Source organism: Protopterus annectens, chromosome 2.part1, assembly GCF_019279795.1.
Source record: "Protopterus annectens isolate FY-2018-M chromosome 2.part1, PAN1.0, whole genome shotgun sequence".
NCBI lineage: Eukaryota > Metazoa > Chordata > Ceratodontiformes > Protopteridae > Protopterus > Protopterus annectens.
Window position 1 is genome coordinate 1,701,318,808 of NC_056729.1, and position 24,576 is coordinate 1,701,343,383.

The window sequence follows — 24,576 nt, forward strand, 5'->3', positions numbered from 1 at the left end:
CTGTATATTTAGTGCCATTGTGCTGTAACTCAGAGCAGATCTGAGTGTTGCCATTGAGATTCTTGACATAGCTATAGAATGCTTTGTGGTTGTCTTTAGAATCAGTGGTGATTTTGTTTTCATATCTAGCTTTGGAGGATTTTATCAGGGATTGCAGCTTCTTACTGAGGCTGTCCAGGGAGCTCCTCCACTCATGGGATGTTACTCTCTTTTGCGACAGTTTCTTCCATCTGTTGTTTATGGCACGGGACCACCAGGTTGGCTTCCTTTTTTTGGAGGATAGCATCTTGGTTCTGTTTGGGATAGCACGATTCATGCACTTGTGTAAGTGCTTATAAAGTGCAGTTGTGTAGGACTCAGAAGTCATAACTGTATTGTCCATCTGCAGGGGTGTTATGACGTTCACCACTTCTGTCTTAAGAAGCATGAAGTTGGCTTTGGAGAAATTTTTTTACTGTGGTTTCCTTAATGGGGGTTGGGGGCAGGACGTGGCTATCTAGGGTGATTAGCTTATGGTTGGATCGGGCCAATGAGGCGTTGACTTCAGGTGTGAAACACCGGTCACTCATGTTGGTAATGACTAGATCTAGGATATTGTTGCCCCTGTGGGGGTTTGAATAAGTTGATCCAGGGCATGGGAGTTTATGAATTCCAGAAAGCGTTGAACGAAGGAGTTGGTACATGAGTAGTTTTCTCAGTTAATGGTGGGGTAGTTGAAATCGTCCATTATTAGGGTGTTTGATTGAACTCTAATATTTCCAGTACATCAAGAAAAGAGGAGTGGGAATCCTGGGGCATGGTGGGCGATCTGTAGCAAGCTACAATTTGGCTTGCATTTTTCCCCAGAGTTAGTTGTACTTGGATAACCTCGGATGCGTTATGCTGAGCAACTAGCCTGGAGGTGTGGATATCCTTAATGAATATGGACACACCTCCGCCTTTGGTGTTCCGGTCCAAGTTACATGGCCGAAAAGTGTGGTATGAGTTGTAGCCTGGTAGTGCAGGGGTGCTCTCTGGAGCCTTGAACCAGGTCTCAGTCACTGCACAGATATCGGTATTTTCCATTGTAAGGAGTGCCTCGAGTGAGTGCATTTTGAGATTTAGACTTCTAGCATTGAGTAGCATCACTATCAGTTTTTGCTTGCCTTTTCCTGTTACAGTTACGGTGGTGAATTTGTCATTTAAACCTTGCCTAAAAAAGGCACTATAGTGGCGGCAAGAACCTTAGCCAGTATCCGGAATCCCAGGGGTGACAGGTGCAGGCCATCTCTGGCAAAGCATCATGGTCTGTTGACCATGTCATCCCAGGCAGACAGATACTGGATCCCTTTAGAATAACACCAGAAGCTTAGCCAATTGTTGAAGTCAATCATTTTGTCCTTGTACTGCGGTATCATTCTGGGTGATGGCAGAATGCTACTCAGGGCTAGGGTCATACCTGCCTGGGCTACAAGATCAGAGAGCTCTTCCATGTCTCTTTTCATGTAGTCCAGGGAGGTACGTCTCAGGTCGTTCACACCAACATGGACAATGACAGAGTCATATTTGTACTTGTTGTGGAGTGACCTGAGTGCATCGGTTATAGGTTCATAGGTTCATAGGTTCATACTAGGCTATCTGCCCTAGGGCATTTATAAGCCTAGCCAGAATGTGTTTGGCTTTCGCCACCCATTTTAAATTTATTTTGCTATGCCCTTTTTCGAGGTTAGTATACTGTGCCTCTATCTAACAGTGACACAGAAGTGATACCCGGGGTAAACCTACGATCTCCCATCCACTCATCAAGATTCCTCTTGAAGAGAGTCAATGAGGGACTCTGCCTAACCTGGACTGGGATTTTATTCCAGAGTGAAGGGAGCCTCAGGGTTATGAATCTGTCCCTCCAGCATGTCCTATTTATTTCAGTGCTGAGGTTCAAGTCTCTCGAGCGCGTGGCTCGATGGGATTTGGATTTTCTGAGGTGCAGCATGTCCATTAATTCCGGGTTGGACATGGCTTTATCGTCAGGCACAGATCGCCTCTGAACAGGCGGTATGCCACTGAGTAGAGCTGGAGTTTCTTTAACCGGGCAGCATATGGCATCTGTTTGAGCCCTTTGATCCTCTTGGTGAGGTACTTTTGGGGTCTTTCCAGTTGCTGCAGGTGTCTGGTAAGGTACATCCCAAAGGGGCATTGTACTCAATTATGGGCCTGATGGGGATGAGTAAAGAGGCACGATGACCTCCCTGATCTAGATGTGAATCCCTTCATGATTAGGTGGGCTATATAAAATGTTTTTCTAACCACTTTGGCCACGTGGTTGTCAAATGAGAGATTGCTATCAACTTGGGTCCCCAGGTCCCTAATTACTTCTTCTGTACTTAATGGATTTCCACCTATGTGGTAATTTGTGGGCACTTTGTTTTTGCCAAAGGGGATGACTATACACTTTTTGGCATTTAGCTTGAGGCCATGGCTCTGGCACCAGTTGTCTGTTTCTATGAGGCCGTTTTGGAGGATGCTTGTGTCTGCTGGAGAGTCGATTATGGCACCCAGTTTGCAGTCATCTGCAAACTTGCTCAGCCACAGTCCTTCCGTGTTGGCCTGTACCTCCGAGAAATATATACCGAACAAGAGAGGTCCCAGGACTGAGCCTTGTGGGACACCACTTGTAACTGGTTTGGAGTCTGACATGGCTCCAGCAATTCTAACCATGTGGGTTCTGTCCTTGAGCCAGTTTGCAATCCATCTAGTGACATAGGGGTTTATATTTAAGCTGGTGAGCTTATCTATAATGCCCGAGTGGGGTATTGTATCGAAGGCTTTTGCGAGGTCCAGGTAGGCTGTGTGGACCACCTTCCCCTCGTCAATGGCCTTGGTGATTGTTTCAAAGAAATCAACCAGGTTTAAGAGGCAGGATCTGCCCTTAACAAAGCCGAACTGGGTAGGATCCAGTGTTTGTAGGTCCCCAATATCTTTATTTATGAGGTCCATGATGATCCTTTCCATAGCTTTGCAGAACAAGCTAGTCAGGCTTATGGGGCGATAGTTTCCAGGATCCGTTGAGGCACCACCTTTATGGAGAGGGACCACTGTTGTTGTACGCCACTCTTTGGGCACATATCCTGTAGTAAGGCTGAGATTGAACAGTAGTTTTATGTTTGGGTTTAGCTCTTCTTTGAGTTCATGTAGGGCGCAGCCGGGACACCATCTGGTCCCATTGATGCTGTGTTTTTGCTTTGGAGAGGCGGCTCTTACCTGAGCATCTGAGATGTCAGGGGCAGCACTCTGCTGGGATAGATATTTGCCCTTTTGGTGGGAGGGGAGTTTGTGCTGAACCTGTCAGCTAGGATGTTGGCAATGTCTGTGGGTTCGGTGCATTTTTGTCATTTTGGACTAATTCTGAGCATATCTGGGAATTACCACCCAGGTTCCTAACATAACTAAAGAAAGCCTTGTGATTATCCTTAGTGTCCTGTGCAATTTTTCTCTCGAAGCTGGCCTTAGACAATTTTATGTGTGCCCGTAGTTTTTTGCTAATACTGATCAGTGATGCCTTCCCTTTTTGGGATTTTGCTTTATCATTTAGTAGCTTCCTCCTTCTATTGTATAGTTTGTTTATGGCTGGGTCCACCAGACAGGATGTCTGCGTTTGGAGGATTGGGTCTTGGTTTTATTTGGGATCGCATGATCCATGTATTCCTGAAGGTGTTCATAGAATGCGTTTATAAAGGATTCTGCAGTCTGGGCCGTATTTTCCACAGGCCCGGGGGCTTTGAAGGATTCCACCTCAGTTTTGAGGAGTGTAAAATTTGCTTTAGAGAAGTTTTTCACTGTGGTTTTCTGGGCAGGAGGTGGGGTCAGGATGTGAATGGATCCTGGCACTCGACAGGCAGCTGACCATAACCTTCTCCTTGTTTAGCCTGGTGAGTGGGACATCAGTATGCCTGACTATAGAGTCACCTATGACTAGTGTGTTGGGTATGATATTTTGCCTTATTGGTTGTGGTTGAGTGGCACACTGAGTCTGCAGGCTATGTATCATTTGGGTTGTGTTGGGGGGTGGGGTTGCTTGCATTTCTGCTTTGGAGGACTCTGTTGCTTGAGCAGATTATTATTGAGAGCCTCCGCGAATGTTTTTGTGTGGATTTTGGTGTTGTAGATTTAGTGAGACTATGTGATGAGTGTGGTGTGGTGCAAGTGTTTACCTTCTCCTCTTCACTGTTAAGTTCAGTCTTGGTTGGAGAGAGCTTTACCTCCAGTTTGGCTAGATAAGTGCATCTCTCACAGGTTGTAGTGTTGGGTGGAAGGAGGAGAGGATTGTCTGTGTACATGAGGCAATTTTCTACATTGTCCCAAGATGCCCAGAGTCATCAGATAGACAGGAGAGAACCCTGGGAGCTGACCCGTGGACATGCCTGAATAAAAAACTATTTTCCTCTAGATAAGTGAGAAAAGTGAGTAGAAGAGCTGTTTTTCTGTATGGAAGTTAGGAAAGTAAGTACCAAAATTGTTTTCCTCTAGGTAATGAGGAAGGTTGAGTGCTGTAGTAATTAATAGCTTATTTAGTGCTTACAACAAGTTCTGAACAAGTGCTGATCACGAATAAGCAAATTCAAGTGCTAAAACTAAGAATCTGTATCTGGACTAAATTAGTTACAGGAAAGGGGGGAAACAAGTGCAAATGTGGGCTTTTAATTCAGAAAGTTGAGAGAGATGGAAAAACTGCCCAAATGGCCAATAACTACAATTTCTGGGCCAGAGACACTCCTTATGTGGTAGATTGGTTACCTAGTGCTTACCACTCCCACTGATAAGCTAGAAGGCTTCCCTCCAACACAGAAAGCTTGGGGGGCTCAGAAGCTTACATACAGTCCTGGATATAGCAAATCTGAATCTGGACTACACTAGTTACAGGAAAGGTAGGAAACAGGCTTAGATTTTTTCGATAAGTATCAGTGTAGTTTTGTGGAAGCGGAGCAAACGATTGATAACATTAATATAACAGTGATGGTCCAGCGGGATCATATTGTAAGATAATACAGCGGTTGTGGTGGGTCTTGACATAACAGAACCATTTGATAGAATCAGCTGGGACTTTATGAGTAGGACAGTGGCATTTGTATTCCCTGATAGAATAATAGGGTTAAGTATGAGGATTTATGAAGGATCAGGGTCTAGAGATTGGAAAAGTTCTTCTCCAAGAAGCTGTGTTTGAACAGTGTTTCCCATTTATTTGCTGTTTATCTTTAGAGCTACTGACAAAGAAAATAAGGGGCTAATAAATTCAAGGATATAAATGGTGTGATAATCAAGAAAAATTAGATGTTAAGTTGTCAATCTCCCCTTCATTCTTGCTGGATGGGTTTGGAGCCAATCCTCGGCTCCGACTCGGCCTATACTAAAGCTCGAGAGCTAATTTTACCGGCTCGAGGCAACCCTATATCCCATGATGCTAGGCGCTAACTTCCCAGATCTCATTTGCCGCTTTCGCTAGCGAGGTGCTTTTTTTACCGGCTCCACAGGTCAGTGAAAAATTAATATTTTTATTCTCTTCTCTTAGGGATTTTTTTCCCCTTTATTTTGTAATCAGATAGTATAGTACTTATACCTACCCCATTGAGTCCCTTTTTTGGTCTTATCCCTAAATCCCAAAGTTATCCCTCCCCTGTTAAGGTTAGGTCTTAGGCCCTTCTGTTTTTTTCCTGTTCCCTTGTATTGGGACAGTTAGGTGTGCGTGGTTTTATTAACCTTTATTTTTACCTTGTGTGTGTGTATGTTTTAGCTTCTAAGGAAGTTTTTCTCTTCTTTAATAGCCTTAATGTCTAAAGACATTAAAGTCTCAGGCTTCAAGAAGTGTGACTCGTGCTGTCAGAAAATGTCGCTGACAGATGGTCACACTTCTTGCGTTTATTGCCTGGGACCCCTGCACCTGCAGGACTCTTGTTCTATTTGTCATGCATTCAATCCAAGAGTCCTGCAGGAGCGCAGGAATAAGTTAATTTTGAGGGGCTTATTAAAGCCCGAGGGTTCCCCGGCTAAGTCCTTGCCTGGTAAACCTTCGAAGCCATCCAAACCGTCGGCTCCGTGTTCCAAGCCTTCGGCTGGTGGCTCACCTACTGCGTCACGATCGGCTCTGGCTGGAGCCGATATGGCTATGTCGCAGTCTTCTGCATCGGCTCCGGCTGGAGCCGATGCTTCAAAGACTCTGTCTCCTAAGTCGGCTCCGATTGGAGCCGACGTGTCTTTGGTACCATCGGCACCACTAGTCTCGGTGCCATCTTCCACCCGCAAAAGATCTAGATGTAATGGGATCCTATCTCGCCTACATTCATAACAGATGGGTTCGGAGCCGATCCATCGGCTCCGACTCGGCAACTAATACACTAGCACGAAGTCTCTCATTGGCTGGGCTACTCCCTATCCCAGGATGCACTACACCTGCTTCCCCAGATCTCGTTTGCCGCTTTACAAGCTGGACGTGGTCTCGACTTGGCTGGAGCTAAGTGGTTCTTTTTACCTTTATTGGTCTTTGACCTTGGGGTTTTTGTCTATATTAACCAAACAGCTGTTTTAACAGCTATTCCTTACTATTCATTACTATTTTATATATTTTGTGTGTTTGAGTGTCTTCTGGTACTTTATTCTTTTCAGTCGGGCAAGGCCCGTTTAAGTTAGAGGGCCTTTGCCCTACCTTTGAGTGCTGTTCAGCTTTTCTTTTGGTTAATTGTTTTTCGGGCCAAGCCAGTTTAAATTAGAGGGCTTTGGGCCGTTGAACTTGTTTTGTCTGTGACTGTTTGTTGTGAGGTAAATTTTTTTTTTTTTCCTCAGTACTCGCGCCAGTGTGTCTCGAGCTTTTCAGTTGGCGCAATTTTGTTTATAGTGCTTACTTATTGTGGTAGTATTATGTCTAAGGAGCAAAAGTCAGGCTTTAAAAAATGCACTCGGTGCAGTTATAAAATGTCCATTACAGACAGCCATTCAGTCTGTGTTTATTGTTTGGGGCCGAAACACCTGCAAGAGACTTGTAGCGTCTGTCATGCGTTCTCCTCTAGAGTTCTTCAAGAACGCAAGAACAAGCTAATTTTGAAAGGGCTTATTAAACCTTCTTTTGAGGAAGCCTTGGATCCACCTGTTGCTTCCAAAAGAAAGATCGTCGGCTCCGACAAGTCTGTCGGAGCTGTCTACTAAAAAGCCAAAATTGACTTCTTCTTCCTCGGCTCCACTGACTTCGGGGCCGAGGGTCGAAGGGTCTGCCTCGATACCTCCTGCCTCGGCTCCATTGGTTTCAGAGCCGCGGGTTGGAGTATCGAGAGTGAATCACCTCCATCGGTTCCAATGGCTTCGGGCGGTGGAGGTGTGCAGCTCAGACTCTTCCCCCTCGGCTCAGCTCCGTCGGCGCCGATGGTGGTCCATGCTGTGGTGGAGTCGGCGCCCGATAAGCGTTGGAGCGGTTGAGCGGTCCCCTTCTCTCTCGGAGCCGAGAGGAAAGTCTTCTTGATTGTCTACCTCCTCTAAATCATAGAGACTCTCTGATTCGGACCTGGATAGGGTGATACAGAGGCTATTCCAATCTCCAGTTTTTACTAAATTGGTCTCGCTCCAGCACAGTTAGCTTGGGCGATCCCCTCCAACACATTCGATTCCTCCTCCTTGGAGCCGTTGGAGTCGGTGGTGGTGGAGCAAAGCGGAGCCATACGGTCGGAGCAGAGACCCTCGAGGTCTCTCGGTTCCGACTATGCTTCCTACCCTGTCCTCCGGTTCAGGGTTTGGTACTCGACCTCTTCAGCGGGCCGAGGAACACTTTGGGATTGGGTGCTTGATTGCCTAGTCTTCCTCTCGGAGCATCGGCTGCTGGAATTCCCAGTGCCATCGTGGCCTCTAGACCAGTGACCTCCTTGGATTCTGGAGGTCCGGCCTTTGAGGCCATGAGGAAGCGTGCTGGCCATGCCTTTGCCAGTTCAGCAAGATTCTACCTCACCGTCCCTAGATTTGTAGACTGGTGCCTCTGTTGTGTTGCAGCTCCCGGCAGTGGGGCCCCAGGGCCTGAGGATACCCCCATCGGGTTCCTTCTTCGGTGGTCCGTCCGAAACTGCTTGGACGAACCCCCGGAAGAAATTGTAAGAAGGAAGCACGTAGACTCCCAAGATGAGTCTGTTACATGGGATACTGACCTCGATGGCCTTGAAGGGTCCCCAAATCATCTTTGGATGATATCTCCTTCTCGGATATCTTGGAGATTCTGAGACAGAGGTGACTGGCAAGCCAAAACCCCTTCAGCTGAGGAGTCAGTCTTCCTCAAGGCCTTTGGGGCCCAGCCTTCCGCCTCCTGGGTGTCTCTGCCCTTGATGAACTCCTTGATTTGGTTTCTCGAAAGGCGTGGGAACACCCTGATTCTGTGGAACCCGGTGCCTGCGAGGCCCAATAAGTTTTTGTCAGCCCCCCCCAGAAGGAATTTCTCACAAAGGGTGTGCCTGTAGATGCTTTGGTGGTGGCTTCTGCCACACAGCAGGACGTGGCAGAGGCTTCAACGTCTGTTCATCCTCCTAATAAGGATTCCAGGAGCATGGATAGTGCAGGCGTGCCTGTCTTCAGCGGCCTTTACCTTCACGGTCGCTGAACTACTTATGTCATTTTACGAGGCTCCAAAGGGATCTCCTCAAAGAGCTAAATGACTCCCTTGTTGGTAATCTACCTGAGGTGCTGGCCCCGACTGTTGGTGCCCAGATAACTACCCTCTTTTCTATTGTTAACTCGTCCATGAGGCTCATTTCCTATGCGGCCGAAGGCGAGTAGGCTGCGAGGAACAGGCGTTGCCCTCAGGAGACACGCCTGGTTGCGGCTTGTGTTCGTTGCAGAGGCCTTCAAGTCTTCCTTCGCCGACGCCCCCTTTGATGGGTCATCTTTGTTTGGACCCAAGGTGAAGGACACACTAACTCGATGCGAGCAGGAGGGCAAGACTTTGACTGCCGTTGGGGCCTGATTTTCCGCTCCTTCTAGGCCTTACCCCAAGGCTCAGAGAGGAGGGAAAATGTGGTTTAGAAAATCTCAGAAGTCTTTCCCTACTCCACCCAGTGATTCCCCTCCAGAGGCAGGAGGAAATTCTAGAAGACGCCGCCCCAGAGGTGGCAGAGGCCCCGTAACTCCGGAGACCGCGATTCCTTTCGTGGTTCTTCATACAACCAAGCGCCCTGAGTTGTTGCCCGACTGTGCATCTCCGGAGCCAGTTGGGGATCGATTTGGCGCACCCACAAGCTTGGGAATCCATAACAAGCGATCAGTGGGTGCTTCGCATTATTACAGTGGATACAACATCCTTCAACAAACCCCCTTCTTTAAGGAAATCCCGGACGTGCAGCCCAGTCAGCGGGATAGGCAGCATTAGAGGTTTCAAAGCTGCTAGAAAAGGAGCCATCCAGCCTGTCCCCATCGACCAGATGGGATTAGGAACTTACTCAAGATTATTTTGGTACCAAAAAGACAGGGGACGTCAGGCCCATTTTGGACCTCAGTTCATTGAATCGTTTTGTAAAAAGTCCAAATTCGAATGGTCACTCTTCAATCTATTCTTCCTTTGCTGGAAAAGATGCATGGATGTGCTCCATAGATCTCCAGGATGCTTACTATCACATTCCGATAGCTCAAGAGTCCAGGAGACACTTACGCTTCCGCCTCGGAGTCAGTCATTTCCAATTCCGAGCACTGCCCTTTGGTCTCACCACAGCCCCCAGGGTGTTCACCAAGTGTCTGGCAGTGGTAACTGCTCACCTGAGAAGTCTGGGATTCCAAGTGTTTCCATATCTAGACGACTGGCTCCTTACTGCCACCTCCGAGCATCTACTATTCCAGGCGCTCAGCGCCACGTTCACCTTGGGCCGTTTCTTAGGGATTACATTCAATTTACAAAAATCTGTACTACAGCCATCTCAGCGTATTACTTTTATAGGCGCAGACTTAGACACAAAAAGAATGCGCGCCTTTTTACCGGCAGCAAGAATTCAGGTCCTACAAGATCAAGTCAAATCCTGTCTTTCCCTACTAAGAGCCCCGGCCCATCGGATTCTACAACTGTTGGGCTCGATGACGTCAACCATACTTTTAGTTCCCTTGGCCAGACTTCACATGCGAATTTTACAATGGCTACTGTCGGTTCAATGGTCTTATCAGGAACTTCCCTTGAACCATTTAATCATGATCACGGAAAGTTGCCGTCGAGATCTGCGTTGGTGGCTTCTCCAGTCCAATCTCGACCAGGGGCGACCCTTTATACCTCAACGTCCCATTGCCACTGTGACTACGGACGCCTCCCAGGTAGGGTGGGGGGGTCATTACCTGGACAGGTCGGTCCAAGGCACATGGCAGATCCAGGAAACGCATTTGCATATCAATGTCCTGGAGATGAGAGCAGTACTATTGGTACTCCAAGCTCTCCATCACGCTCTCCCACAAGGCCCGATTGCTATCCTATCCGACAACGTAGCCGGTGGTGTGGTACATAAACAAGCAAGGTGGAACCAGGTCTTACCCACTGTGCAGAAGCCATGAGACTTTGGCACTGGGCGGTAGCTACCAACCGCTTTCTAATGGCAACGCACATACCGGGGAAATCCAATGTGATTGCGGACAGATTAAACAGGACCATTCTTTTACCCCACGAGTGGTCCCTCAACCAGAGAGTAACTGCGAAAATTTTCGACAGATGGGGTCTTCCTTGCTGCGACCTGTTTGCCAGCCCTCACAATGCGAAATGCAGAGAGTTCTTCACGCTGTTCCCTTCTCAGGGACAGATTCCCAGGGGCAGCTCTGACCCACATTTGGCCCTCGGTCTTCTCGCCTTCCCCCGTTTGCCCTCCTACCGCGTGTGATACAGAAGGCCATTTACCTGGAGGCGAGATGATTTTGATTGCCCGCTGGCCTCGTCAAGTTTGGTTCCCTTTCCTACAGAGGCATGCGATAGAAGGTCCATGGTTTCTGGATCCGGTGCCAGACCTGCTGACTCATCAGTCAGGGCGGCTTCACCCGTCTCTCAGGTCCTTGAAGTTGGCAGCATGGTTACTCCACTTCCATCCTTAGTCGAGACAATGCTCTTTCTCGGACATGGTCCACATATTGTCTTCTTCTCATAAACCTTCCACTATCAAACTTTATTTTGCCTTATTGGTTGTGGTTGAGTGGCACACTGAGTCTGCAGGCTATGTGTCATTTGGGTTGTGTTGGGGGGGTGGGGTTGCTTGCATTTCTGCTTTGGAGGACTCTGTTGCTTGAGCAGATTATTATTGAGAGCCTCCGCGAATGTTTTTGTTGTGTGTGGATTTTGGTGTTGTAGATTTAGTGAGACTATGTGATGAGTGTGGTGTGGTGCAAGTGTTTACCTTCTCCTCTTCACTGTTAAGTTCAGTTTGGTTGGAGAGAGCTTTAGGTTGGAGAGAGCTTTACCTCCAGTTTGGCTAGATAAGTGCATCTCTCACAGGTTGTAGTGTTGGGTGGAAGGAGGAGAGGATTGTCTGTGTACATGAGGCAATTTTCTACATTGTCCCAAGATGCCCAGAGTCATCAGATAGACAGGAGAGAACCCTGGGAGCTGACCCATGGACATGCCTGAATAAAAAACTATTTTCCTCTAGATAAGTGAGGAAAGTGAGTAGAAGAGCTGTTTTTCTGTACGGAAGTTAGGAAAGTAAGTACCAAAATTGTTTTCCTCTAGGTAATGAGGAAGGTTGAGTGCTGTAGTAATTAATAGCTTATTTAGTGCTTACAACAAGTTCTGAACAAGTGCTGATCACGAATAAGCAAATTCAAGTGCTAAAACTAAGAATCTGTATCTGGACTAAACTAGTTACAGGAAAGGGGGGAAACAAGTGCAAATGTGGGCTTTTAAATCAGAAAGTTGAGAGAGATGGAAAAACTGCCCAAATGGCCAATAACTACAATTTCTGGGCCAGAGACACTCCTTATGTGGTAGATTGGTTACCTAGTGCTTACCACACCCACTGATAAGCTAGAAGGCTTCCCTCCAACACAGAAAGCTTGGGGGGCTCAGAAGCTTACATATACAGTCCTGGATATAGCAAATCTGAATCTGGACTACACTAGTTACAGGAAAGGTAGGAAACAGGCTTAGATTTTTTCGATAAGTATCAGTGTAGTTTTGTGGAAGCGGAGCAAACGATTGATAACATTAATATAACAGTGATGGTCCAGCGGGATCATATTGTAAGACAATACAGCGGTTGTGGTGGGTCTTGACATAACAGAACCATTTGATAGAATCAGCTGGGATTTTATGAGTAGGACAGTGGCATTTGTATTCCCTGATAGAATAATAGGGTTAAGTATGAGGATTTATGAAGGATCAGGGTCTAGAGAGTGGAAAAGTTCTTCTCCAAGAAGCTGTGTTTGAACAGTGTTTCCCGTTTATTTGCTGTTTATCTTTAGAGCTACTGACAAAGAAAATAAGGGGCTAATAAATTCAAGGATGTAAATGGTGTGATAATCAAGAAAAATTAGATGTTAAGTTGTCAATCTCCCCTTCATTCTTGCTGGATGGGTTCGGAGCCAATCCTCGGCTCCGACTCGGCCTATACTAAAGCTCGAGAGCTAATTTTACCGGCTCGAGGCAACCCTATATCCCATGATGCTAGGCGCTAACTTCCCAGATCTCATTTGCCGCTTTCGCTAGCGAGGTGCTTTTTTTACCGGCTCCACAGGTCAGTGAAAAATTAATATTTTTCTTCTCTTCTCTTAGGGATTTTTTTCCCCTTTATTTTGTAATCAGATAGTATAGTACTTATACCTACCCCATTGAGTCCCTTTTTTGGTCTTATCCCTAAATCCCAAAGTTATCCCTCCCCTGTTAAGGTTAGGCCTTAGGCCCTTCTGTTTTTTTCCTGTTCCCTTGTATTGGGACAGTTAGGTGTCATTGGTTTTATTAACCTTTATTTTTACCTTGTGTGTGTGTGTTTTAGCTTCTAAGGAAGTTTTTCTCTTCTTTAATAGCCTTAATGTCTAAAGACATTAAAGTCTCAGGCTTCAAGAAGTGTGACTCGTGCTGTCAGAAAATGTCGCTGACAGATGGTCACACTTCTTGCGTTTATTGCCTGGGACCCCTGCACCTGCAGGACTCTTGTTCTATTTGTCATGCATTCAGTCCAAGAGTCCTGCAGGAGCACAGGAATAAGTTAATTTTGAGGGGCTTATTAAAGCCCGAGGGTTCCCCGGCTAAGTCCTTGCCTGGTAAACCTTCGAAGCCATCCAAACCGTCGGCTCCGTGTTCCAAGCCTTCGGCTGGTGGCTCACCTACTGCATCACGATCGGCTCCGGCTGGAGCCGATATGGCTATGTCGCAGTCTTCTGCATTGGCTCCGGCTGGAGCCAATGCTTCAAAGACTCTGTCTCCTAAGTCGGCTCCGATTGGAGCCGACGTGTCTTTGGTACCATCGGCACCACTAGTCTCGGTGCCATCTTCCACCCGCAAAAGATCTAGGTCTCCATCCCTGGAGTCCATTCACTCGGCTCCGAGATCGCCTTTGCTCTCGGAGCGGAGCCATCGGAGCCATTCCTCTCGGTCTTCCAGGCTTTCTGACTATGCCCTTGAGAGGGTGGTTAGTAGACTCCTAAAGTCTCAGGCACTGGCCCAAATGCTTCACAGCCCGTCTCAACAGACAGTGGCTTTACCCATACCATCTTCGATTCCTCCTCCGACTCTGCCCCTGAGTTCGAGCCGGAGCTCCTCGGAGCCGTGACCGTCGTGACATCGGAGCCGATACTTCCCCCTTCGGCTCCGTCGTCTGCTCCGATCTCTTCCATGGTCCCATCCATGGAGGGATCCAGGTGCTTGGACTCCCTCGTCAGCTCCGAGGGGGTGAGTGGCATCGGACCCTTGTCCGACCCCGTTCTCCCTCTCGGAGCTTTGGCATTGGTGAGTTTGGCCCCGACATCGGCTTCGGAGCCATCCCTCTCGGTGCCAGCTGGGGTTCCTATTTCTTCGGAACGGGAACCCTCTGTCCTGCCTGATAGGGGCGCCTTCGAGGTCATGAGGAGCGTTCTGGCCCCTGTGCCTGCCCCACGGTCAGCTCCATCAGCTCCTCCCACTGTAGTGCCTGCTGCGATCTCTACCCACTCTCTCATTCCCGACCGTAGAGACCCAACGCCTCAGGTTTCCCCATTGGGAATATCCTCCTCTTCCGAGGCTTCCCCTGATCTGTCAGGTGAACCCCCTCGAAAGAGGACATGTAAGAGGAAGCATGTGGACTCCCCTGAGTCCATCACATCTGATACCGACTTGGATGAGTCGGAAGGGTCCCCACGGTCCCCCTCTGAGGATGTCTCCTTTTCTGACATCCTTGAAATCCTTAAGCAGAGGGGGAACTGGTCTACCCTCAATCCTTCCAAGGACGAGTCGGTTCTCGCCCTTCCACCTCCTGGGTGTCTCCACCTTTTGACCCCCTCATGGAAGTGGTGGCACTGAAGGCGTGGACAGCCCCTGATATGACAGAACCCACCCCACGGAGGCCCTCCAAATTTATCACAGCCCCGTCAGATAAACAATTCTTAACTAAAGGTGTCCCAGTTGATGCCATGGTGGTGGTTGCAGCCACTAAGAAGGAACTGGCCGATCCTTCTGTGCCTATCCATCCTCCTAATAAGGAATCTAGGACTATGGATAGGTACGGCAAGCAGATGTTCTCTTCAACGACCTTCGCCATGTGGTCGCTGAATTACTTGTGCCATTTCACCCGCCTTCAAAGAGACATTCTCAAAGAAATGGGTGATACTCAGGATCCAACAGCTGCGGGGTCTCAGGACAAAATTAACTCCCAGTTAGGAACCCTAAATTCCATTGTTAACTCCTCCATGCGGCTTATTTCCTGTGCAGCCGATGGAGCGAGTAGAGCCGCAGGCACAGGCATGGCTTTAAGGCGTCATGCCTGGATGCGGCTTTGCAACTTTGCAGACCCCTTCAAGGTGTCCTTCACTAACTCCCCCTTTGATGGTTCAGCGTTGTTTGGACCTCAAGTGAAGGATACGTTGACCAGATGCGAACAAGATGGCAAGACTCTTTCTGCCGTAGGAGTCCGTTTTTCTACCCCGTCCAGACCCTATCCTAAGGGTCAAAAGGGTGGGAAAATGTGGTTCCGCAAATCTCAGGGAGTCACGCCTGACGCAAGAGGTCAGTTTCCCCCGAGAGGCAGGGGGGGGGACAACAACAGATGCCACCCTAGAGGCAGAGGAGGTCCGCAGAATCAGGGTAACAGAGAGTCTCTCTCTCTCTGATAAACCCTTCCAGCATCCCTGAGAAGCTGCCCGACTGTCCACCTTCGGAGGCAGTCGGGGAAGGTTATCGCTGTACCCAGAAGCCTGGCTTTCTCTCACACAAGACAAATGGGTACAGTCGATTATATCCGAGGGTTACAAAATTCCCTTTATCCACACCCCAACTCGGTCAAAAGGGCCCCTCCCAGACGTTCCACCCAGTCTAAGGGAACAAGCAGTACTAGAAGTTTCAAAACTGCTAACAAAAAGAGCCATCCAGCCAGTCCCAGCAGACCAACTAGGATCCGGAATCTACTCCAAGTTCTTTTTGGTACCAAAAAAGACAGGGGACTGGAGGCCAATATTGGATCTCAGCAGACTAAACAAGTCTGTAAAAAGACCGAAGGTCCGGATGGTCACGCTACAGTCCATTCTACCCTTTCTGGGTCAGGACAATTGGATGTGCTTAGTGGACCTTCAGGATGCGTACTATCACATCAAGATGCACAGGAACTCCAGAAGGTTTCTCCGCTTCCGGCTGGGTCCAGTCACTACCAGTTCAGGGCCCTGCCCTTTGGTCTCACTACATCCCCCTGAGTGTTCACCAAATGCATGGCAGTGGTCACGGCTCATCTGAGACGTCAAGGATTCCAGGTGTTTCCATATTTAGACGACTGGCTCCTTACTGCCACCACCAGGCATCAGCTTCTTCTTGCCAGAGATTACACCATTCAAACTTGCAGAGGGCTAGGTATTTCCATAAATTTCGAAAAGTCTGCCTTGTCGCCTTGTCAGTCTATTACCTTCATGGGCTCCACCTTGGACACCATACAGCTCTCATCAAAATTAACCGAGCAAAGAGTTTTAGATATTCGAAATCATGTTCATATCCTACTTCAGAGCAAAAGAATCCAGGCCAGATTTGTCCTAAAAGTGTTAGGTCTCATGGCGGCAGCCATCACGCTACTTCCCCTTGCTCATTTTCACATGCGGCTCCTTCAGTGGATGCTCTTCTCCCAGTGGTCCTTCCAACAGCTTCCTTTGACACACAAAATCATAATAACACTATCTTGCAAGAAACATCTGTCTTGGTGGATGGTCTCCCCTCAAGTTCTTCAGGGCAGACCATTCGTTCCTTCCCCTCCGGTCGGCACTGTCACAACGGATGCCTCCCTGATCGGGTGACGGGGCATTTTCAGGGCAGGACAGTCCAGGGCACATGGCAACCTTTCGAATGCCACCTGCACATAAATTTCCTGGAGATGAGAGCAGTGCTTTTGGCGTTGCAGGCCCTCCAAGACTCTCTTCCTTTAGGGACTATTGCAGTTCAGACGGACAATATGTCCGTAGTGTGGTATATCAACAAGCAGGGCGGAACCAAGTCCTATCCCCTGTGTCGAGAGTCACTCAGACTTTGGCAATGGGCGATCTCTTCTCAGCAGTTTCTGATAGCAATGCATATCCCCAGGAAGTCCAACATCATAGCGGACAGGTTGAGCAGAGCTATTCACGTGCCACACGAGTGGCCTCTCAAGCAATCAGTAACGGAGGAGATTTTTCAGAAGTGGGGTCCTCCTTGCGATCTTTTTGCAACACCTCAAAACAGCAAGTGCCTCGACTTCTTCACCCTCTTTCCCCTTCCAGGCCATCCCCCCCAGAGATGCTCTAGTCCACGATTGGCCTCGGGGACTTGTATACGCTTTTCCCCCCTTTCCATTAATCACTCAGTTGATTCAGAAAGCTACCGCCTTGAGAGCCAGGATGATCCTCATTGCCCCTTATTGGCCTCGACAGATATGGTTCCCGTTCCTGCATCATTACCTTTTGGAACAGCCTTGGCATCTGGACCCAGTGCCAGTCAGGTCGGCTGCACCAGTCCCTCCAATCTCTCAACCTCACAGCTTGGTTGCTCCACTTCCATCCTTAGCCAGGCTTCCCCTGATTTCCAATTCTGTCCATGATATTATTGTAGCTTCCCTTAAGTCCTCTACCAGAAGGATTTATGCTAGTAAATGGAAGCATTTTTCCTTCTGGGCAAAGGCTATATACACTGATATACAGTCAGTCCTAGATTTCCTAGCGGAAATTTTTCATTCAGGCTCTTCATCCTCTACTGTAAAGGTTCAGTTAGCGGCCATTTCAAATTTTCACATAGGCCTATTGGATTCTAGCATCATGTCCTACAAGCTTTGTAAAGCCTTCCTTAAGGGTATCTTTTTGCTCAAACCCCCAATCAAAGACCCCCCACCACAGTGGGATTTAAATTTGATTTTAACATCCTTGATTCTTCCTCCCTTTGAACCTGCGGCTTCCTGTTCTTTAAAGTTGCTCTCTTGGAAAACTCTCTTCCTAGTTGTCATAACTTCTGCTAGGAGAGTATCAGAACTCCATGCCCTTTGCATTCGTCCTCCTTATCTAGTTTTCCACAAAGACAGGGTTTCTCTCAGAACTAACCCGTCTTTTTTGCCCAAGGTGGCTTCTCAGGCAAATTTAAATCAATCTATCGATCTTCCAGTTTTCTTTCCCAATTATTCTAACAGGGCAGAGCAAAAACTGCATTATCTTGACGTTCATCGTCAGCTCCGTTATTATCTGGACAGAACTAAACAAACTAGGAAATCTGAACAGCTTTTTCTGTTCTATGCGGAAGGTAAAAAGGGCCTTCCGGTATCCAAAGTAACCTTGTCTAGATGGCTGTCTTCTGTGATTACCTATATCTATCAACTCAGAGGTAAAGAATTACCTTCTAAGCCAAGAGCCCATTCAACCAGAGCTTTAGCTACATCAACAGCCTTTCAAGCTAGATTGCCAATGGATACTATTTGTTCAGCAGCCACATGGGCCTCTCCTCATACCTTTATTACACACTACAAATTAGATATGGCCTCCAGAAACAGGGCAAATTTTGGTTCCACCGTTCTCAAGAGCCTGTTCCAATGAGCCACCCGGGATGAAGGTGCTAGGGACGCGGTCCCATCCAGCAAGAATGAAGGCGAGATTGACAACTTAATATTGAGAAGTTATGTACCTACCATAACGTTCCATGTTAGTTGTCTTCTCCTCACCTTCTTTCTTGCGTCCCACCCACCATCCCCCTAGCCTGGATAGACCGAAAGGATTTCCCTTTGTTATCAGGGTCTTCACCCTTCATAATTTGAAGCCTAAACTGGTTATCCTTGGGTAACTATACCTTCAGGTAGTGGCACATGGGAGTTTTTCCCCCTTTCCTTCTTTCCCTTGGGTTGAGAGGCTAAAATTGCTATGTTCTCAGCTACCAAACTAGATCTGGGTAGTTGGCGTCTAGCATCATGGGATATAGGGTTGCCTCGAGACGGTAAAATTAGCTCTCGAGCTTTAGTATAGGCCGAGTCGGAGCCGAGGATCGGCTCCGAACCCATCCAGCAAGAAAGAAGGCAAGAAGAAGACAACTAACATCGAACGTTATGGTAGGTACATAACTTCTCATTTTATTTGCAAAATATTATTTTGCACTTGAAGGTCATTTTGGTGTTGTGGAACATTTTGAGAGTTTCAAGTCTTTTTGGGATATAACATTAATAAAAATAAAGCATAGTAACAGTAAATGATATACCCACACATGAACTGGTTCAGAACCATGCAATTTATGGGGCATGGTAAGATCAATTGTTTAGATGTAAGGATTAAAAAGTATTGGCAGCTAAGGATGTGAGGGAAGAGACTGATCAAAGGATAATACAAAACCCTCAGAAAACTGGAAGCTCTTCACTAATGGTATGGATAGTAACACACAAGCAGTGAAAATGTTTAAATCCTTTTAGTTTTATGTACAGGTCAGGCAAGGCAAGTTTTTATGAACCAGAGAAGTTGTGGATAAATATTAAGAGTTGAAGGAATTTATTTTAGAGGGGAAGAGGGCAAGTTGTAAGTGTTGTAAGTTGATTTTCCTTATAGAATAATGTGGTTTGATTACCTGATTTGAAGAAGTACTTTAAAGCTACACATTTAAGGGTCATATGCATAACACAAGCACATATTATAAATCAAAGTTAAAGGGATGATGATGAAATGGGGGGGGGGGTTGTCAAGAAATCAGGAGATAGAGTAGTATTTTGGATGCAGGTCATTAAGGAGAATAACCATATAGAGTGTTATATTTAAGCAATTACCCATATTTGGGTGCGAGTAAATCCAGCATCACTCACACTCTGAAGTGGGTTATTGCTATTAAACAATGACATTATTTAAGAAAGAAAGAAATTGCTTACGTTTCTTAAATAATGTCTTTGTATAAGGGCAGTACAGTGTTCCTCCTCATTGTTCTGCCTTTCTGATGTAGAGCTTGTGCATATGAGACTTGCGTTCGCACACTTGCGCAGTACGTCAGTGCAGTGCAGGGAAATCAATGAAGAGAGAATTTCTATTGTTTTTTTTTTTGCTGAGATTTTACAAGAGACAGCCTAACTACAAACAAAATCAGGCACATTTCTGTTTTTTTTTTTTTTTTTTTTTTTTTTTTTTGCGCAGAATGTAACTGATTTTCTTGTTTTGTTTTTATTGTATTTTGTTGTCATGTGAGTATATACACTGATAGAATAGTCTGGCCTCTCAAAGGTAAGTTAGTGGCCGGTCTTTTTGCTGTTGTATGTTCGATCTACAACAGGCAAGCTGGTGGGCTGTCTAGTCAGCATGCATGTTGTTGAATAACAGTGACCCATTACTATATAATTATAAAGTAGCAGAAAGTATTTTAAGAACTAAGCCAACATAGGACTGGAGAAATGAAATTTTTTAGAATTGCCACAGAATTTCCTTATGATATGCAAGGAAGGGAGATAGTTACGGTAAATCAGTTCTGAGATTTCTTTGTGTTAAACTGGCACATATGTCTGTTTTCTTACATCATGTTTGTTCTTCTTCCAGCTTTTTCCCGGTTAGGGGTCGCCACAGCGGAACTCCGGTCTGCTAATGATTGGCAGTGGATTTTTTACGGGTGCCGAGGTGCCAGCTCAACGCCCAACCTTCAGTGAAGACACACCCATTCTATGCATGTCTTTCGAACGCCACTCAACCGCGGGGAGGGCATACAGACTCCACACAGAAGGCTCTCCAGCCGAGAATCGAACGGGAGAACCTCTTGCTGTGAGGCAACAACTCTACCGCTGCACCACTGTGGCTTCCCTGTTTTCTTACATCATAGCTTCCTATATATCCACATGGCTACCACATACTTTTTTCAGCTTTAATAAGTAAAACAAGTCTGAATAGAATGGATGATTTGTTTTCCTGTGTTCTTACTTGTTTATGTTGTAGTCTAATGCTTTAAAGCTTACTTCCTTTCTTCTTTTTCCTTAGATCTGAAGGCTGGGACTATGTTGGACCCTAAGCTGACTGTGGAAGGCTTGAATGATGGCATTGGTGATCATCTGAAAATTGGTAGCATTTTTACATATCGTGTTACAGTGCTTCAAGCAAGTGGAATCCAGCCAGAATTTGCAGACATTTTCTGTCAGTTTAAGTAAGCTCATAAGTTTAAACTTTTCATGTGTGTTATATTTGTCATAACAGTACGAGTACTTTGAGGTAACCTTCATAGCATTTTTTCTTCAGTCCACTCAAGCATTTCCACCTGTATTTTCCCCATGAGTTTCTTTTTTTGGGAGCAGTCTGCATACATTTTTTGTTGTTGCTGTATCTTTCGGTTTTTCCCGGTTAGGGGTCGCCACAGCGGAACTCCGGTCCACTAATGATTGGCAGTAGATTTTTACGTACCGACTTGCCAGGCCTGATGCACAACCTTCAACGAAGGTACGCCCATTCACGCATGTCTCCACACAGAAGACACTTTAGCTGAGAATCGAACAGGACAACATCTTACTGTGAGGCGACAATGCTACCGCAGCACCACCACCGCTACATTATATGCAGTGTGCATACATTCACAATGCAAAACCACTACTAATGTACAGTGGATGTAAAAAGTGTACACACCCCTGTTAAAATGCCAGGTTTTTGTCATATAAAAAATGAGACCACAGTAAATTATTTCAAAACTTTTCTCACCTTTATTGTAACCTGTAACCTGTAAAATTCAATTGAAAAACAAATCTGTTAGGGGAAAAATATAAAAAATAAAAAACGTACAATAAGCTGGTTGCATAAATGTGCACACCCTTAAACTAATACTTTGTTGAAGTACCTTTTGATTTAATTGCAGCATTCAGTATTCTTGGGTACACACCTGACATCAATTAAAGAGACTCTGATTAAACCCAAATAAAGTTCAGCTGTCCTAGTAGGATTTTCCTGACATTTACTCACTTGCCTGCTACAGCAAAAGCCATGGTTCGCAGAGAGCTTACAAAGCATCAAAGGGATCTCATTGTTGAAAGGTATCAGTCAGGAGAAGGGTACAAAAATATTTCCACAGCATTGGATGTACCATGGAACACAGTGAAGACAGTCTTCAAAAAGTGGAGAAAATGTGGGACAGCAGTGATGTTGCAAAGAACTGGGCATCCCTCCAGAATTGATGAAAAGACAAGACAAATACTGGTCACAGAGGCTGACAAGAACCTACAGCAACACTGAAGGAGCTGCAAGAATTTCTGGCAAGTACTGGCTGTGTACTACATGTGACAACAATCTCCCATGTTCTCCATATGTCTGGCCCATGGGGTAGGTTTGCAAGATGGAAGCCTTTTCTTACACACAAAAACATCCAGGGCTGGATAAAATTTGCTAAACAATACATCACATCTCCCAAAAGCATGTAGGAAAATGTGTTATGGTCTGATGAGACCAAGGTTGCACTTTTTCCGAAAGGTACTTTTGGCACAAAAACAACGCTTCGCATCACCAAAAGAACACCATCCCCACAGTGAAGCATGGTGGTGGCAGTATCATGCTTTGGAGTTGCTTTTCTTCAGCTGGAACTGGGGCTTTAGTCAAGGTGGAGGGAATTATGAACAGTTCCAAATACCAGTCACTTTTGGCCCAAAACCTTCAGGCATCTGCTAGAAAGTGGAAGATGAGGAATTTCACCTTTCAACACGACAAGCATACATCCAAATCAACAAAAGAATGGCTTCACCAGAAGAAAATTAAAGTTTTGAAATTGCCCATCCAGAGCCCAGACCTAAATCCAATAGGAAATCTGTGGAGTGACATAAAGAGGGCTGTGTACAATCTTGACAGATTTAGAGCGCTTTTGCAAGGAAGAGTGGGCAAATATTGCCAAGTCAAGATGTGCCATGCTGATAGACTCCTACCCAAGAAGACTGAATGCTGTAATGAAATCAAAATGTGCTTTAAGAAAGTATTAGTTTAAGGGTGTGCACACTTATGCAACCAGCTTATTTAGGTTTTTTATTTTTTATATTTTTTCCCCTAACAGTTGTTTGTTTTTCAATTGAATTATGTAGGTTATAAGTCACATTAAAGGTGGGAAAAGTTTTGAAATGATTTATTCATAGGTTCATAGGTAGGTACTAGGCTATCAGCCCAAGGGCCTACTTAAGCCTAGCCAACAAGGTTCCCTGGCTTACGCCACCCAAGAAAGTTATTTTCCTGTGCCACTGTCGAGCAGAGACACAGAAGTGTATTTCCTATTTCCCATCCACTCATCAAGATTTTTCTTGAAGAGTGCTAATGAAGAACTTTGCTTGACATAGATGGGTAGCCTGTTCCAGAGTATGGGAAGTCTCTGGGACAGGAATCTATTCCTCCAGCATTTCCTGTTTATTGTGGTGACAAGGTTTAGGTCCCTAGAGCGTGTAGCTCGGAGGGATTGGGATCTCTTTAGGTAGCATGTCCAACAGATCTGGGTTTGACATAGCTTTATATGTTAGGCATTGATCACCTCAGTGTAGGCGATATGCTGCGGAGTAAAGCTGGAGTTTTTTGAGCTGGTCAGTGTAGGGCATTTGTTTGAGGCCAGTAATCCTCTTTGTGAGGTACTTCTGTGGCCTTTCCAGCTGCTGCAGATGTCTTGTGAGGTACATTCCAAAAGGGGCGTTGTACTCTAAAATGGGTCTAATGTGTGTCGAGTAGAGAGGAACAATGACCTCTTTTTTCATGGATGAGAACATTTTTATGATGAGGTGTGCCACGTAGAAGGACTTCCTGACTACTGTGGCAATGTGACTATCAAAGGAGAGACTAATGTCCACCTGGGTCCCAAGGTCTCTTATCACACATTCGGTGTTAAATAGATTGTTGCCTTTGTGGTAGTTCATGGGTGTGGTCTCATTTTTTATATCACAAAAACCTGGCATTTTAACAGGAGTGTGTACACTTTTTATGTCTACTGTACACAGAGAATACACAGAAAAGTACTGAATTTGTAATGCATATTATTCTTAAAAACAAAACAAAAAAAAGTGCTGACAGAGGTTTTAGGAGTCCTGTGGGTTAATCTTTTCAGATTGACAGAAGTTGGCTGTTTTTTGAAGATCTCATGACTGGAGATGTGCATCCTTATTTCTATTACATGCTGTGATGTTTCAGATACATAAGTGCACTCATATTCCAAGCCCACCAGTTCTTTTTTGACTCGTACCTAATTTGGATTGCAGTCTTCACTACAGCAATGAAGTTTCGATGCTTGTTGCCTTATAGATCTACAGAGTGCCTATGTGAACATTCCAGACTTGCACCAACATTCCCTTTACTATTTGAAAAAAGAGCAGGATTTCAAACAGTTCCACAAATATATGAATTTCAGCTGTGCTACTTTTTGACATTAGAAGGAAAAACAGTTAGACTAATTTATAATCCTAAAGATGTCTTTAATCATAAAGATGTCAGTGGATGACAACGCCTAGTACATAGACAGGAGGGAAAGCTACATGGTACAACCCCAGTCATAGGGCATAATATCAGTACAGTCAGTCTAGGCCTAGCCCATCAGCAGGTAACTCTGTTTCTGTATCTGCCTTCTGGACCTTCCAGATGCTGACCTTGTCTTTGACTAGCAAAGACTCAAGAGCACAGTTCTGTTTTAGTGGAGAAAGAGTAGACCAGAAGAGATATGTCTACCCTAGCTCCAACCTTTGGTGTGAATTCCAGGGTGCCAGTGCAGCGATCATCTTCAGGCTTGGGACAGTCAGCTTAATCCCAAGGAACGGCTTCTTGAGTCCATAATCATAAACCGGCTATACTTATGATGGTAGTTTCTTCTCCTTGGACTTGTGATGGTTGAAGGGAAATTAAATTATTTGTATTACTTTTTGTATGCAAACTGTAGTAATTATATACATTTGTATTGAGAAGATCATATTATTTATCAGTTTCCAAGAGAAATTGTTTTTGTTCTTCATAGTTTTAAGATTGTCTTCTTTAAAAAACATCATGATATCCCTAATG

The 24,576-nt window shown here is 45.8% G+C and overlaps 1 protein-coding gene across 1 annotated transcript in view; it reads left to right on the forward strand.

The window, feature by feature from the left end:
- Positions 1-24,576, forward strand: part of KIF1B (kinesin family member 1B) — a gene marked incomplete in the record, with an annotated part of 2,363,676 nt that overhangs the window by 1,576,214 nt on the left and 762,886 nt on the right. The window contains 1 exon segment of the mRNA XM_044063146.1: positions 20,566-20,728. Within this exon segment, the coding sequence (XP_043919081.1) occupies positions 20,566-20,728 (163 nt within the window).